This window comes from Falco punctatus, assembly GCF_963210335.1.
Source record: "Falco punctatus genome assembly, chromosome: 2".
Lineage (NCBI taxonomy): Eukaryota > Metazoa > Chordata > Aves > Falconiformes > Falconidae > Falco > Falco punctatus.
The window spans coordinates 72,280,615-72,298,009 of record NC_137581.1 but is presented as its reverse complement, the minus strand read 5'-3'; the positions used below and the strand labels follow the sequence as shown (position 1 = coordinate 72,298,009).

The 17,395-nt window shown below is 38.6% G+C and overlaps 1 protein-coding gene across 1 annotated transcript in view; it reads left to right on the top strand.

Moving 5' to 3' along the window:
• The window catches only part of OCA2 (OCA2 melanosomal transmembrane protein), a 226,847-nt gene that overhangs the window by 124,046 nt on the left and 85,406 nt on the right, over positions 1–17,395 (top strand). Inside the window, exons 19-21 of the mRNA XM_080377365.1 lie at positions 7,343–7,470; positions 11,885–11,944; positions 12,494–12,598. Coding sequence (XP_080233491.1) covers positions 7,343–7,470; positions 11,885–11,944; positions 12,494–12,598 — 293 coding nt within the window. The remainder of the gene's footprint in view (positions 1–7,342; positions 7,471–11,884; positions 11,945–12,493; positions 12,599–17,395) is intronic.

Below are 17,395 nucleotides of genomic sequence, written 5' to 3'. Positions count from 1 at the left end.
CAGCTGTCAGTGGAGTCTGGCATATTTGTCCTCATTTAGTGCTCCTCACCTCCTTCTCTTGCTTCATTCATCTGCTGTTTTCTTTGTACTGGCTTACAATAGTATTGGTTTAAGTTGTTTAGTAGTTCTGCGTTGAGGTCAATAAGAGCACTGCATGCAACTGATCTGCTGGCCTCTGTGTGTGTAGTATGGAGATTTGATTGCACCATGAAGATGCAAATTGTTGCTTTAAAATGAGAATGGACATAACTGTATTTAAGGGATTTAGTACATGTTTGATTCATAATGATGTTGAAAAAAATTCCGGTACAGTGTATATGATTATGAGTTAAAATAAATCTGAAAATTCAGCATTGACTCAGACACAGAAAGTCTGGTCCAGATCTTAGTTATTCCTCCTCCACAGCATAACTCTTTGCTCCTGAAAATAAGAGAAATCTGCTTTCGTGATCCTTGCAGTCTTTATTTCTTTTAGAATAGTTGTAACAAAAATCTGCCCTTGAAATTGCACTGGCATCTTTACAAACATATCATTAAGCATGGAAAATATTCTCTGTCCTTGCAGCTGTCCATACACTTGATGAGAAAAAGACAAGAACCAGGAACAGTTTTACCTACTAGTGCAGCTTTTGCACTTTATTGCTTCCTTCCAGAAAAGTTGACCTTTCCTCTATCTTGATATTTGCATTTTTTTCAAATTATTTTTGGTTCACAAGAGTCAATGAGGCTATGGCAATACAGTGTGTTTGTTTGCAGTGACCTTTACTGAGATAACCGTAAATTTTTTAGACTTGTGGATTGGTGCAATATGCACAGCTATATAGCTGCCAATGGATCTTTGCTCTAGATGCAGTGCCTAGCTATAGCAATCTCTAACCAGGGTTTCTTTCTTACAGTGTTCTATCCTGAATGCCAACCTATCTGATCTATGAAATTGCATTTGGAAAATGAATGAAGTTAGCTGTTGACATTGCAATACAACGGTGAATGTGATTCCTGCATTCTGACTTCATGGTATTACAGCTATGCAACAAAGTCTAGCCCATCCTGCCCTAATGCACATGTGCTCATTTGTGATTACAGAGCAGCTAGCCTTCTGCTTCCTTGTTCTATGCTACACTTGTGGTTTTTATTGTTGCAATTGCCTTCTGTCAGCATAAGTTTCTATTTCTCTTGTCTTGTGTGGAGTTATAGTTTCCACCAACTTTTTTCATATTCTTTTAATCCTCTTGTATTGTACCAACCATTCCCTGTTGCAGTACAAGTTGTCCTGGACTGTCACCATCACAATTCTCTCCCCAGTGAGTAGCCTTAAACTGTGGTGGTACAAATAGCTCAGAACAACAGAAAATTATTTCTATGAGGTTAAGTCTATGAAAAGAGACTGCTCAAAGCCCAGCAAGTTGCTTTGTAAGAGGGCAACTTTATAAAGATAATATAAAATGGTGCTTATTGATTGACAACAAGTATTACTTCTAAACATTAAGCATGATTTCAGAATGTACATTTTCAGGGATGCCTGATAAAATAAAATAAAACATTACAGAAACAAAAATACAAGACATTTTCATTCACATTTGGAACTACTGATGAAACATATTCTATGAGTAGAGAAAGCACTACTGGAAATACTGGCATACATCATTAGGCTAAATTTTGAGGAGCTGTGGAGTTGAGACTTCTTCTGATTAATCTGTTGGAATTAAGCCCAGTGATGGGCTTTACTTCCTTTATATTCAAGAACATGCTGTGTAAATAATTATTTGAAGGTAAACACCAAATACGTTTTAGCTGGTAAACCTGTGATGAACATTGTAGGCTGAAAGGGTTTCTGCAGTTCGTAAGAAGTTACTGTGGCCATTTTGACAAATAGACAATTGTTAAGAACACAGAAAAAGAATATAATACTTTTTTTCAGTGGCAAATATCTAGAAAATCGGTGTCCATCCCATTGTTTTCAGATAGGAGTATTATATTTTCATCTGGCAGAAGCTGGTTTAGATGATTTGAAAACACCCTCTGCTTATTTCTCAACCTCTATAAATACGTGACCTGGAATATTGTGTAGCATGAATCTTTCTTGCTGCTATTACACCTCCTTCTTACCCCCTTTTGTCCTACCCACTACTGCTGCCACAGACAGGTTGCTCTCTGCCCTCTGAAGCAGCCCTGTACATACCCAAAGGCTTGCCAGGACCCCTTTAATTTTCTTATCTTTGAGCTAAATATCCTGGATTCTTTAATTTTTTCCTCAAAAGCCAACTTTTCAGACTGTTGATTGTGCTTACTTCTCTGCCTTGGATTTCCCGATGGGTACACATCTTACTTCAAGTATATCTTCTTGGGGCTTCCCAGGGATGAAAAGAGCAGAGGTTGCTTCACAGGGTTTACCATTTATAGTCCTAGTTCTGTATTTCAGTGGGCCATTAGGTTCAGTTGTGATCTGCTGTATTTCTTGAGTCTTTTCTGCAGGACTGTTAGGCACCCAGTTGCTTCTCACCCCAGATTTGTGCAGTTTTAACTCTTCCTACCTAAATGTAGCACCCTGTGCCTGTCTGTCTTAAAGCAGCATGCTGTTTTGCCCAGGCCAGCATTGACATCGTCCAGTGTTATCCTGGCTTTGTTTTTCAGTGCAAATGTCTCAAGTGCCATTTCAGTTTCCAAAAGAGTGAAATTTCTGTGTACTGTCAGTGTTCATAAATACATTATTTCAAATTCTGTGCATATAAAGTGAACATGCAGTGTTTACATGTTCACATTGTTGAGAGGAAACTTATTATATTTTTCAGCTGGTAGTAGGTCAGACAAAATTACTTTCCTAAGGAATACATTATTTTTTTTTTAATGAAAATTTGAAAGGTCTACAGATTACACAGCAATTTTTTCTTTCATTTCTTTCTCTTTCACCTACTTTCTTCCCACATATTGTAGACTTCTATTTGATTCTATTAGATTGGTTTTGATTTTCAAGTCCTTCTGCTTGATTATTTCAAAATAAGTTGGGTTTTTTTTTGAGTAGGATTGCAATTGAATTCTGCTTATTGTGAGCTATTTGTTGTTCTGAAGGTGGTTTTCCTACTGAGTAAAGCATATTGACAAGCAAAGCACTCACACTATTTCTACTGTACTTTTCTTCTAGCCCTAAGCAGAAGACGTTGGATTTTTTTCTATGAAGAATGCATTGTAAATTTGCAACATGCATTTTATAATAAAATTTCATTTTATTTTTCCTAAAATAAATAGGAATTGTCACTGTCTTCAACCGGTACCGTATTAGTGCAGAAATGGAATTTAGATTCAGTTTCTCTCCAAGTTATTTTTCCAGAACGTCTGTTGTGAAAGAGGGGCATTGTTTCACTGTTAAAGTCAGTAAAGGAAGTGGTCTGAGGAACTGTAAATGGGCTTTGCTTTCACTGTAGTAATGAGAAGTTATTTTTTGAAGTGATTTCTATTTCTTTTCCTCCTGGCTCTCTTTTGTGGCCCAGTAAGCTAGAAAATAAATAAAATAGCAGAGGAGCTGGTCTTTAATGTGTTTTAGTACTTTCAATTCTTCAAAAAGAAAGGAATGCTTCAGATAGAATTCAGGGAAAATGCAAAGCTACCCAAATATATAAACCACCATCATGAACATACTTAGAAAGGTCTTGGAAAAGCCTTAGAAAACCTGCCCACTTAGAAAGGCAGGCTGCCACTAACTTTGTAGTTAATGACAAGGAATTCAGCAGAGAGCAGTTACTCAAGCAGTTGTGGCATACACGACCTACTGTGGCCTTCAGGCTTCAGAAGAGGACTTTATTCTCATCCAGCTGTGGGGCGTTTGAAGTCAGGTCGTGATACTAAAGGGCATTGCGACTGGATATCTTGCATGAAGTTCCCCAAATTCCTCAAGTGACTTCCTCCTCCCTCTTCTCTTCTCTGTGCTCCCTCTGAGTGATGGGTAACTGTATCTCCAGTTTGCAGGCACAGCAAGGAAAGCCAATACACTCTGAGCAGACCATGTGTGTAGACTGAAATAAGCTCTTGTGCAGCCAGAACCGGCAGCTGACACATTTGAGCCTCCAGAGAGCTGTGCTTAATGGGGCACTGCAGGAGGACTCCTCCTTTGCCTCTCCATATGCCCAGGGAACAATATTGTAAGCCTGGGCACTGTCCCTCCATGCAAAGCTGGATGTGGGAAGCTAATGCATGCTGATAACACTCATAGTACTGAAGAATGCCTGGCTCTGTCCACCTCTTGTGCAATTCAATTATATTTCATTAGCTTTAGCAAATACTTGTTATCGCCATATAGCATGCTCAAGTTGATTTGTTTTCATTGGAGGCAGGAGGGTGGAAATAAAGCCAAGATATTATCACAGGTTGTTCTAGAACTATTGAGAAATCACTATTCTTCACTTTGGTGTACTTACATACAAAACGTATGTGTCAAAGTGTAATGTTACTTACATTTGTACAAAACAGCAGTAAAATTCTGCTACTAGGCTCCTGATCTGCACACAATTACGTCCCCTTGCAATATTGCTCTAACAGGAATTGCTATCATCTTTATTTAAGGTAAAGTTGAGCCCACTGTTCTTTATTGGGATTTGGAGAACAGCCAAGATGACAGTCAGAAGAAAATTAGGTAGTGCATTTCCATAACCCTTTTCTTTGTGTTCTGACCAAATAACTATTTAATTTGCATGAACAGATTTGCTTTGTTTTTGGAAAGACAGTAAATCAACTGTGCCAGCAAAAAGGCTTGGTAGACAGGAACTGATAGTTCTCTCCTCACTTTCTTTTGCTCCTGTGGGAACTCAGGGAGCACTCCTGTCCCTGTGGTTTTTAACTGTTTTTTGCAAAGTCTATACACATACAGAGTCTGGTACACAAAAGAAAATTCATATGTTTTCAGTTTATGCCAGAATCCAGCATTCATCCTAAGAGGTACAGAGTATTGCCACTCTTAGATCTGTCCTGGAGTCTCTTTCCAGTGGGTGGTAAAATGCCATTCTTCACAAGAAAATTTGGGTCTAACTATTCCCACCCTGCTCTCTTTTGTGGTGTTTTTTTGTTTTTTTTTTTTTTTTTCTTTCCTTCTCCCTTGCAGTATGATGCTTATGCATGAGTTATTTTTGGCCATGCACTCTGATTAGATCACTGTGACAAAAGCAGGGAATAGACTTGCTTAGCTTGCAACATGGCAGTGTTTCTGTCTTTGGAAGTGAGCAGAGCTGGCTGTGAGACGTGGGTTTTGGATCCATTCAGGCACTGAGATCAGATTTTACTCAAAATTTGTATTGGGAACAATGTAGGAGCTGAAGCTACAACTTCTGGGACACAGAATTCCTTTGTTTTTCAGCTCTCTGCTTAACTTTTGCTTTGTTTCCACCTGTATGGTGGTTATTTCTGCTGACAAGCCACTAGGTTTCCTAGTCATTCCTAGCTGCTCTCTTACAAGGATTTCCCTGCATCTCCCTGTAGATTAGGTTGGCACCAGGCTAAAGAAAAGTTTCTTGCAAACTGCTTATCAAGGAAAGAGCAAAACTAGGGTCATCAGCAATTGTGGAAGCTTTTCAGAAGGATCATGGGGGGAGAGCTGGGGAACGAAGAAGTTGTTTGTAGTGCTGGAAAAAGAGGTTTCAGCAAAGCAGAAAGGACAGAAGTCAGGTTAGGAACATCAAGAGTAGAGCTGAGCTGGGGAGAAGATGGCACCTGGAGATGCTTGAAAGAACAGAAATAGGTCATCAGCTGAAGAGTTGACGTTACTGAGAGCATTTTGGTTTTGGAGCCAAACAGTGCAAGACATATGATTTCACTGCTGCGCAAATTCCGCAGCAGTAAATAAATGCACTCAAAGCATGAAAGCTGGAGCTAGTGTCAAGCTGGCTGGTTTAGCTCCCCTTACAAAGCACACCAGCCGGAGTAACTCACTGAGCTGCAAGATTTTCAGCAGATGTTCCTTACTGATCACTGTTAACATGAAATATTCTCATTTAAAGAGTGCAGTATGTCACTGAAAGCTCCTAAAATATACTTGACAGAACAAAATGTGTTGTTCAATTAGGGGTTACTTATGTGACACTCTACAGGATTTTTCAGAGAAAATAGTTAATGTTTACAGATTAGTGAACAGTAAGAACCATTGGTGTCTTTATTTCTTTTATATTTAAGTAGGATTTAAATGGAATATATGTTAATTTTAAACTGTTGGATTTTTCTGAATCTCTGTCTTCTTTTAACTTAGTGGAAAAACACATGCATAAGCTGGAAGTTGAATGACCTAAAATTTTATGAATCAATCTTGTGTCTCTGAATTTTCTTACAACTGTTGAAGGTTTTTGGAAAGGGCTCATTTTACTCATCTATCTACTTTGTAGCAGGGGCCTATTCTTTCTGAGTCACAGTTGGTATTTGATTATAGGTTTGTGGCTTAGAAGTTGTTTGCCATCAAAGATTGTTATTTGTCTTTCTTCCTTGCTTTTTCTGCAAATCCGTGAATCCATCACATTCTGGCTGTGTATATATGAAATAAGATGAGGTGTATGAAATAGCGACAACATAGAAAAAACTTGAAAAAGTGGAAGGCTTTATTTCCGTGCTATTAAAAAAAACACTTCAATTATGTACCTTAGTTTTTCGTACTGAAAAAAATATCATCTATTACCTAGGAAAAAAATAGAGAAGGTAGGAAGAGGAGCATCATTCTGAGCCAAACCCCACCCAAACCTGTTTTGTTTCATATCTGAAATCCCATTCTGTTGTTTAAGATAAATATGCCAGAGGAATCAAACAGGTCCAGCAAGCATTTTAACTGGGAAAGCGAGCCTTGCTCAGACAGGAGATTCACTAATTACGTTCTCTGGCTGATTGTGCATTTGACTTGCAATCAGTTTCCTAAGTATGTGCCTTAAACCACACCAGGATATATAGAGGGATCCTGTCCAGAAAGAGCTTGTTTTGCTGTTTAAAGTCAGTCCCTCTTCTGTTTTGAAGAGATTTTCCTTTCCTCTGTTCATCTCCTAGAGCAGGTAGCCGGTGAGTCCTTAAGGCCCTGGGGCTGCAGCCAGACTTTTGGGAGCTGCAGGACCCTCCAGCCTACCTCTTAAACACCTAAAGGCTTCTCTGTGATTCAAACCATTGATTACTGGGAGTAACCCAAATGTGCCTTATTTGCCTTTTTTGTTTAATTTTAATTTGAAGGCAGAGACCATTAATTCTGTGGTATCTGTGAACTTTCCCTGTTACAGTCAGAGAAAAAGTGTGGCAAAAATCTTTGGAAATGGCAGTACTGGAACTTTTATGATGGTGGCGCATCACAAGACTGTGAATTGTAAAGTGCTGTTCTCTCTTTCTCGTGCAGGCTGGATTGCCATGTTGGGAGCCATTTGGCTGCTAGTGTTAGCAGACATCCATGATTTTGAGATGATACTGAACAGAGTTGAGTGGGCAACCCTCCTTTTTTTTGCAGCGCTCTTTGTTCTCATGGAGGTAAGATTCTCTGATTTCTAAAGCCTGAAGAGTTACAACTGACTTCAAATACAAATTATGTTCCTGGGAAGAGGCGTCCTGCAGATTCAGTCTTGCTGGAATATTGTAGATCAAGTGTAGTTGTGGTAGTACAGAAAGAAATTGCAGAATGGTGGAAGCTGGCTGGACCTCTTTGATATTTAGTTTTTCAATGTAAGATTGGTCTCTTGCTCCTTGTGCTGCATTTGCTGAATATGTCTGATACAACCATTTTCGTATGAGTGGAATTTTAGTTTCCAGGTTTGGTAGTGGTCTATGTGTGCAGATAGTTGATATGTAATTATGTGTTTGTTTTGCAGTTATTTAGAAAAATGATAGGAGAAATAAAAGAACAAGAATAAACCAGAGTTGAAAAATGTTCCTAATGCTGTCTGCTACATGCTGGCTACCAAATGGCCTAAGAGGTTACATGGGAGTATGGTTTGAAAGGATAATATCACTGAATTTCAGTTTTCATTTGTCATTTGAAAAGTTTCAGTACCTGAAATGTCTGGGTATCCTGCTGTATAGTTTCTTTGTGTTTGTCTGCTTGACTATTAGGAACAGTCCAGCTGTGTTTGTGTCCCATGGCATTTACTGTTTGATGTTTTTGTATAGCCGGAGAGGATTTATTTTTAACCCTAACGTTTGATGATTCCTTGTATGAATACTCACATTTACTTGTCAATTAGTTTTCTAGAATGATAAATATTTTTCAGCTGTTAATTGTTGGGTTTAAATGATGTAAAAATATTGTAGAAATATGACTGACAAGCCCCAAGTGACCGCTGGCACTGCCATGGCTAGTGAATTGTCTGAGTGAGCAGCCTGGGGAAAGCCTGTAATAACAAATTTGCTAACACAGCCTCCTTCTTCCCCCTCCCTCTCAGTAATTGCAAAGATCCCAAGAATTTGTAAATTGGGATCTATTAAAATAAAAATCACCAACAGTAAAAGGGACAAAATCTGAAGCAAATACAAACAGCAAATAATTCAACTAACTAATTAATGCCAAACTGGAAGTCAAAATCTGGTAACCTCTGAGAAGATAAATGGAAACTCTGATTATCATTAGGAGGCTTGTTTGTGAACTACTAGATCTAAAATTCATCAGGAAATGTTGATTTATTGTACACCCATTAGTACAGGCAATTTTTAGCTCTCTATGTTACGAGGTTCTATATGTCCTTGCATTTTCTAGCTCTTACAGGGAACCCTTTTGAACCCATGTTTATTTTGTCTGCTGCTGCTGTAATAGTTTATTAGTTGCATTCCCTGATGTGTTTATTGTTTTAGCTTGGATTGAATGGTTTTGATTTGAGTGCTGCGTGACTGCACAATAACATAGTAAAACACACAGGAAGTTATTTGCCATTTACTGCCAGACTTTGGATACGAGTTGTAATTCACTGAACTTCATTTTTATGGTTTCTTGGATCACCAGTGAATAGTTTGCTAATGAAAGAATATTTTTCCTGGCTCTCTAGAATAACAGCAGTTTAAGGTCATCAAAAAACCTTGTAAAGATAATCACAAAAAAAGTGAGAGACATTAAATTCTTCCCCATAAATGAATAAAAGAGATGTTCTAAATATCATCACAGCTAATTTTGATCTGAATCTATTACCCTTTGGATTAACAGGAGATGACAGTCCTTGCCAAGGCTTTTTTCTTTCCTTTAGGTTAACAATGTCAAGAAGAAACAAGTCAAAACAAAGATATGCATTGAAGTAAAAGAAATCTTTCCATGTTCTAGGCATTCAGCAGTTGTCAGCTCATATTCTTCACCCTTGGTGATCCTTCATCTTGGATGGTTCCCAGTCTGAAGCTATTTACTACTGCTAAAAATGTTTCCTTTCCTATTACAAGGCACATTTAAAAGCCTGTGTGGGATTTCAGCTACCAGTGATTTTGGAAAATGTGATTTGAATTCCAGAGCCAAAGGGGAACTCCTGGAGGTTCTGCCTTTGGATGCTCATTAGTCCAGTCTGGTAGATCTTTTGCAGTGAAAAAATTGGAAATCTTTTGGACCTCTCTTGTTTTCTGTTGTGTTCTTTGAGTAATTTGTCTTTACAGTTTTTTAGTCCTAATTCACAAGTGGCTGTTACAGGCTACAAAATCTTTCTGCTTCTTCTGTCTCTGTGACATAAGTTTCTGTCTCTCAGGGATACAGTATTTTGTTCACTCTTACAGTCAAAATTGAATTTTTACCTTAATCCCTTTAGGCAGAGTTTATTTGCAACAGCCATAATGACATAGTGTCCATAAGAGGGTTTCATGCACATTTTTGTGCATAAATTCAACTTTGATCTAAAACTGCACGTGATTTTTTCTGCAGTAAAACTCTATTTTGAGCTGTCAGACAAGAGCTAGTATGCTTGAAGAGACCAATTAGTACAGTTATACTTATTCCTCTTAGAAGACACAGGAAGATCCAGGAAACTCTCTGCAGTTTACACCCAGGGGAGGCTGGTGACAGGGTGTTAACTGATGACTTTCACTTAGGTGCTTGCAGGCAGTTGGCCTGGATATTGTAGAGACATCCTAAAGTTGGTTATGTGATTAGTACTGTCATCATCTCTAAGGTGATGGGCTACGTAGAGACTGCCTGTCTTGCAGGAGCAAGGGAGCAATGTGCATGTCCTTCACTCCCTTCCCTCCTTCCCAGACATCTCTTTTGTAGTTCCATGTCTGGATTTCAGAACAAATTTTTAGTGTTACTGAAAAGTAATATGTTCTGTTAATAGATAATTAAGTAATAAGGCATCGATGTTAACTGAGTGTAACTCTGGGCTCTAACTGCTGACAACTATGTGTTAAAAAAGTTTATTTTTGAGGTGTGAACACAAAGCAGTTGCAGAAAAAGATGTACCTTTCATTAAGAATATTGTGTTTACACACATTTAAAAAGTCACTGTCATAACCTTTGAGTTGCTAAAGCAACACAGATAGCTTAGAACAAAAATGGTAACTTAAAATTACCAACAAGAATTAATTTCTTAGGAAACTTTCTCCTAGGAAGTTAAACTAATGAAAAAATGTTGGGGTTTTTTTTGTTTTGTTGTTGTTATTCTTTTAATGGAAGGAGTATCTGTATTTAAAAGTCTCATTACTTGCTTCCTGCTTGCCTTGTCATTAAATGTAGATATACCTTTTCTTGTGCAATACATTGTTAAAAGGAAATATAGTTTCTGGGCCAAATTTAATATGTGGTGATACCCAAACCACTAACATTCAGCTGATGCCTGAATGAGCTGCAGGTACAGGAATAGCTGGTCTGAATGACAGCCTCTTTGTCACTCTGACATTACCGTGTGTTGCACCACACCATTGGTGCCTATTAGGATCTTTGTCCATCTCTGTCATGGAATTTGGCAGTGTGTGAGTTCAATGGTTTTTTTCCCACTGATGTCTTGGAAAGGCTCTGCCTGACTGCCAGGTGTGTGGGTTATACTTCTGCAGCTCTGTGTGGGAATGGAGTCAGTAAGTGAGGCATCACAGCTGAATGATTCTTTGTCATGGCAGAAAAAAAAAAGAAAGAATGCCAACCAGCTTGGTCCAGGCTGAGCCAAAAATGATGTGATTTTCTGCCCCAAAAAATTGAAGTCACAAAACAGATATATCTTATTCAACCTGAAAACAGTACTTTGTTCTGGACGCTTGTAAGAGAAGAAAGCAAAACCAAAGTGAATTAAAGGCTAGCCCTCAGGAGTTAAAATCATGCCTTTACCTTGTGGTTTGAGGAAATCATTCTTCTGGGGTGTGAAGCTCAGCTTGTGTTCTGTCTGCCCAAGGAGAGATCAGAGCCATCACCACTAGGCTGGAGTTTTCCTATGTCTTTTCATCCATGGTAGTAACCACAGCTGTATGGGATGCTATCTAAGTATCCTGTACAAATGGAATGGCTCTCACAGGGAGGACAGAGCACTGGTCCAGGCTGTTCCTGGGTCCAGTGTTTACCGGGCTTGCCTCCTCAGTTCAGGTGCCTGACTTGGGCATTGGAGAGCTAGTTTTCCTGCCTTTCAGGTGCTGCTGCCTCTATGCCAGCTTCCATTCACCCAAGATGTTTGGTCTGATTTTAGCAGATGGGTACTGTTAGGTTTTTATGGGTCTGAGAAAGCTGTTTAACAGAAACACATATTTTGTTTTCCTATTTCTTCATCTGAGACTGAGCACAAGACTGTTTCCATCCAACTTTTTAAACACATGATATACTTTATCTATATTGTGTTTTGGGGGAAGTTGGTTTAATAGACAACAGTTGTGTTCAGGTATTCAGAAAACACATATCCACTGAAGAATGCCATTTTAAACCTCAGCCTACCAGTCACTCCTGTACAACCAACCCACTTCTGCAAATACAGCTACCAATTTCTGCCATGTCTTTTTCTTTTAGGCTTTGGCTCATCTGCACTTAATAGACTATATAGGAGAGCAGACAGCTTTGTTAATAAAGGTATGCTTAAAATATTTACAGGTAAGGAAAATAGTTTTATTCCAGTAGAATAATGAATAAGACTTTCATTTTGATTTAGTATTAATGACTGCATGCCTGCATCAGCAATATCAAGAAAGTGTGTCATACTTTGTCATGGGTTATCTTTAATATGTAGGTATCTGTCCACACCCAGAATAAACATAGCCACAAATGCAAAAGGGAAGCCTTTTCTGTAGTCTAAAAAACCCCAAAAATACAAAGATGTAAAAAGCATAAACAGTGAAAGGTGAAAATTCATAGTTGCACGATATATTTCTTGCATGAAATCTGAATATTAGAAATATCAGTCTTTATATTTCTATTTGTTCAAATTTTCTTGGAAAAAGAACAGTAATTGTGTTATTAAATGTTAGGCTGTTTTCTTTAAGATGTTTTCCTATCTCAGAGCCTAAAGGAATAATAAATACTGATAAATTAAATCTGTGAAGATTGTGCAATTATGCCACAGGGGAGGACAGAACAACACTGATCTCATCAAATATCTAATTTGATCTCTCTCAATTCCAGGTGGTTCCTGAGGACCAGCGCTTGGCAGTGGCCATCGTTTTAGTGCTCTGGGTGTCTGCTTTGGCCTCCTCTGTGATTGACAATATCCCCTTCACGGCTACAATGGTAGGGTCTGTGCAGCACTTGCACGTCCTCCTCCTGGTGCTGGCAAGGCAGCTGAGCTTGCTGATTATGATTTGGGGTTTTTTTGATCTCTGCTTTGTTGTAGTTTAGTTTATCCCCTGAGATGAAATCAGTATTGCAAGCTTATTCATGATGTTTAGGCATCTAGCTGGCCATTGGTGCTAGCAGCCAGTTAGCTGTGGAACTAGAGACACTGGTTTGGCTGCATTTTTACACTTTCTGTCTTACATCCACATCCATAGCTGAAAAGTAAAATTCTCTTTTTGAAGGAAACTGTCACTATCCATCTGCTGCTATCAATGTTTTCCCTCTACATGCTGTGTAGTTACACTAATGCTTTGTTAACACCTGAACCATTTATTGCTGCCTTACTTATGTAATTAGTTTAAAAAACAGCAAATAATGTTAAGCGTAACAAATGTTTATCAGCAGCTGAGTTTGAATATTAGAAAAGCAGCAAATTATAACAAATCAATGCATGCTTAGATAGGTTTATTCAATCAAGTTCTCTGTTTAAAGTGCAATAATCCCTTCATTATTCTGTAGGAATGATTCATTGTTACAGCTTGTTCTTAGCTAAATATAATTTTTCTGTGCCTTTTTTCTTCCATTGTTATTGGATGGTCATGTCCACCCTTAGCCTGTGTCAAGGTTTAAGACACTTCTTACAGGGCATGTGACAGATTGGACAGATTTGTGACTGCTCTATCATATGTTAATACATTGGTTTGATTGACATGGTGTTCATTGTGGAATTATATTGATGTAAGAACAACAGAGTGCAATAAACATGGAAGGAGAGATTGGTTCAGGATGAGTCACCTCCCAGCAAACACTTGAGGACTATTTGCCTCATATCCAGCTAGTCTATGAAAACTAGCTTGAGGTAATACTGAAAAGGACCTGCATGCACATCAACCAAAGGGGCTTTTACAGGTTTTGAAACAAACCTTCTTTTACAAAAGTATGTTTTGGGAAATGGGACTGAAATGCAGGAATCCTTTGGGATGCCTGAAGACCAGTTCTTTTGTATCTTTGAGGAAGAGAAATACAGATGGACAGGAAAGGATCCTTGCCAACATTTTAGACATGTAAAATACATATCTTTTTCATTCTGCTCTGGGCTGAACCTAAGAGACTGCTGCAATTTTTTATTTTTTTTTTCTTTTAAAATAGGCAGAGTGTGGAGGCAGGAAGAAAGAAAAATGCAGGTGTATTCTCACCTCTGCAAAAGCAGTCATTAGCTGAGGTGTTAAGATATTAATTGTTATGTGGCAGACTAAAGTCAAGACCTAGCATCATCTAGCTCAGTGAATGAACTTGCACTTTGATCTTTGTCATTCTACATTAGAAACCTACAGAAAATTCCTAAGGAACTAAGTCCCAGGTTCTTATGTAAGGTTGTATAAACTTTCATTCAAAATTCTTTTTCTTTGGCGCTTGGTTCCTACTGTTAAAACAAGCAATATTTGGTTTTGGAAGGCTATTTATCACTATATATGTCAAAGCTATAAACTTCCAATGAGGAATATTGCATATATTGAACACAGCTCTTTTGTAGAATGATTTTTCACTTACTGGGACTGAGTATGTGTGTGTAATAAACACACAGTGAAACGTGTATAGATCTCCTTTTATTTATTGACTTGGTATTTACAGAATCAAATTGTAATTATTAATAACAGATAACCATCCATACAGCAAATTCATTTATTCAGCCACATAGTTCACTCACACATTCATGCAGTTACCCAGTGGGAGCAAAAGCTTGGAGGTCAACCACAGCTGTGTACTCAGAAGCAGAGGATCATACTGACATGCTTCCATATATGAGTTTGGTTTCATATGCCCTAATGATACAGGAGTATGGGGCACCTGCTATGATGTAGCCATGAATGATACTGTCCTTTTCTGGCAAAAGGTTCCAGCTTCACAGCTGAGCCTGTGCTCATAGTAATGGAAGACAGATATATTGAGTCCCTTCAGGGCTCCATAAATCTCCTTCAGTGGTGAACAAATGTCTGCATGACAATGGGGCAGTCTCTCTTGTGTTTTTTGTAGTCATAGCCTTGATGGACCATGCACTGGGTAGGGATGTGGGTCCCATCAAGTTCTTCCCATTTTCTGAATCCAGTGATACAAAAAATCTGGATGGTTTCATAGATCTGACTGAGAAAAGAGTGTTTGGAGGATGGTGTCAGACCTCTGCCAATAGAGGATTTGCTCACCCCAAGGCAGTTAGCCACTAACCAGTAGGAGTTAGGGGAAACCAGTGTCACAGCACTTTGACTTGTACATGGATAGGGATTCCTGAAATACTATGCAGAGATGATGAAAAGCTTGGTGGCAGCTCACTGTCAAGGACATCAATAGTGTCTCTTCTGCATTTAAAAGGTGAGTATACCATGATTTTTGTCCCATATTCCAGAGATGAGACAGTACCATTAGCCCAAGCATTTCTGGTTGTGAGCCCCCAGATGACTGGGCAAAACTACTGTGATGGCAAGGGTATCTAGAAAATCATACTGCTCTGTTCCTTCAGGGATGGGCAGGCTCAAGAAGACAGTCATCAGTTCATTCATGGGATGTCCCCAGCACTGCCTCTGTGTTGCTGGAAAAGGTCTTTCATTCATCCCCTACATCACTATGCAGTGTGTGCTGTCCAGACTTGGCGCGGAGGGGTGGGGTGGGCTACACACACTCGGTGTAGTAACTCAGAAATGGCATGAGAGTGGGCAGAAGTAAGGGTCTCCAGTATGAGGTGACTGACCCCCCTGGGCTGAAGCCAGCATAGATAAAAAGAGACTCATCTCCAATGCTTTCAAGGTCCTATCACACCATGTTACTTGCATATGTAGAAGTAGCCAATACAATTGATATGTATTTTGACCCAGGACCTGCCTAAGAAATGGAAGGAACAGGGAATTCCACTACAGCATGAGGTTTGGCTTATAAGGCACACAGCTGGAGCAAAGAAAAAGAGGAAAACTTGCAGATAGCTCTGTAACCATGATATTGTGTTTCCTTAAAAAAAATCAAGTTGAAGGATGGTTGTCCAAGTTTTCATTTCAGCTTCTTTGTACTAGTGGGACAATCAGATTCATAATGATTTGCTTTGTCTATAGAAAAAAAATAAAAATGAAAAAGAATGCCTTTTTAATGGATTTTGCAACTAAAAATTTCACTTTATCTGTGTTTGGATAAAGTTGACTTGTCCATTTTAAGTTTCAGATTGGATAGCATTAAAATTTAAAACTGACCGATCCTTACCTTAACAGGATGTGAAAAGTGGAAGCTGTAGATCAATAGTTTTAAAAGGTAATTAAAATATGAATACATCTGAGCCAGCATTATTAATAATTCTAGGAATATAAACTGTTTTATGAATTGAAGTAATGAAAACAGATAAGGAAAATTATTTCCTAGGAGAAAATCTAAGTATTTTCAGTTATTTCTAAGTATCTATGTAGACAAATTAGGATTCTTGTTTATCCTAAAACATAAACACATTATCTGCAGTCTTAAGAACAAAACCTAAATATTTTCAGTTAGTTTAAGGTGAAAGTATTTTAAGGTGCAAAATATTCATGTGTTTAAATATTTTGAAAAAAAATAATGTTTTCCAGCAGCCTTCAGCATCAGCATCATGGAGAAGAGTTCTCTCTTACTAAAAAATTCTGAAATCACAAAAATCAGATTAGTTTATTACTTGAAGCACCTTACTCTGAAAATACCTTTCCAGTGCAACACAGTTGTTGGTCAAATTCTTCATTGCTCTAGACAAGAGTAAATCTGGTATAACCCAACCATCAAAAATGTCAGTACTGTATGGAATTCATGTACAGAAGTTGCTAAACTGAAATCTCTTCAAAAAGCTCAGAACACAGCAAGTATTTTATGGTACAGAGGATACTGTAGAAAGGTAATTGAATATATGAAACAGCGGAATGAGTTTCTGAGGGCATTTAACTCATCATAGGTAGATTACTTTTATTGTTTCTGTCTTGGTGAAATTCTGTTTGTTAAACTAAAATAAAGCATTGGAGCTGCACAAAGACAAAACAGCCTGCAGAGTATCTTCCAATTGCTTGTTTCATATAATTTGTCCTGAATGCAGAGATAATGAACTGCCCCAAAACAAGATGAGGGAATTGGAACCTGCTTGATAAAATGTAATCCCAGGACTTTCCCCTTCTCATTAAGCATTGAAGAGTGAAGATCCAGCTCCCTAATTTAATAGGTGTTCATATGAGAAAGTGTATCACACTTCATTGCATAAGCATGCCTGGCAATTGTGATAGCTGTCTACAAGTGATAGGAAAATGAATAATTTCTTGTTAATATTTAAAAAATGTACCATAGCAAAATATTTAAGCATTATAGAGTATTTCACTTAGAAGCAACCTACAACAATCACTTAGTCCAACTGCCTGACCACTTCAGGGCTGACCAAAAGTTAAGCACGTCGTTAAGGGCATTGTCCAAATGCCTCTTAAACACTGACAGGCTTGGGGCATCGACCACCTCTCCAGGAAGCCTGTTCCTGTGTTTGACCGCCCTCTTGGTAAAGATATTCTTCCTAACATCCACTTGGAACGTCCCCTGGCACAGCTTTGAGCCATTCCCAGGCGTTCTGTGTCTGGATCCTAGGGAGAAGAGCTCAGCACCTCCCTCTCCATGTCCCCTCCTCAGGAAGCTGTAGAGAGCAAAAAGCCTCAGCCACCTTCTCTCCAGACTAGACCAGCCCAGAGTCCCTAGCCACTCCTCACAGGACATGCC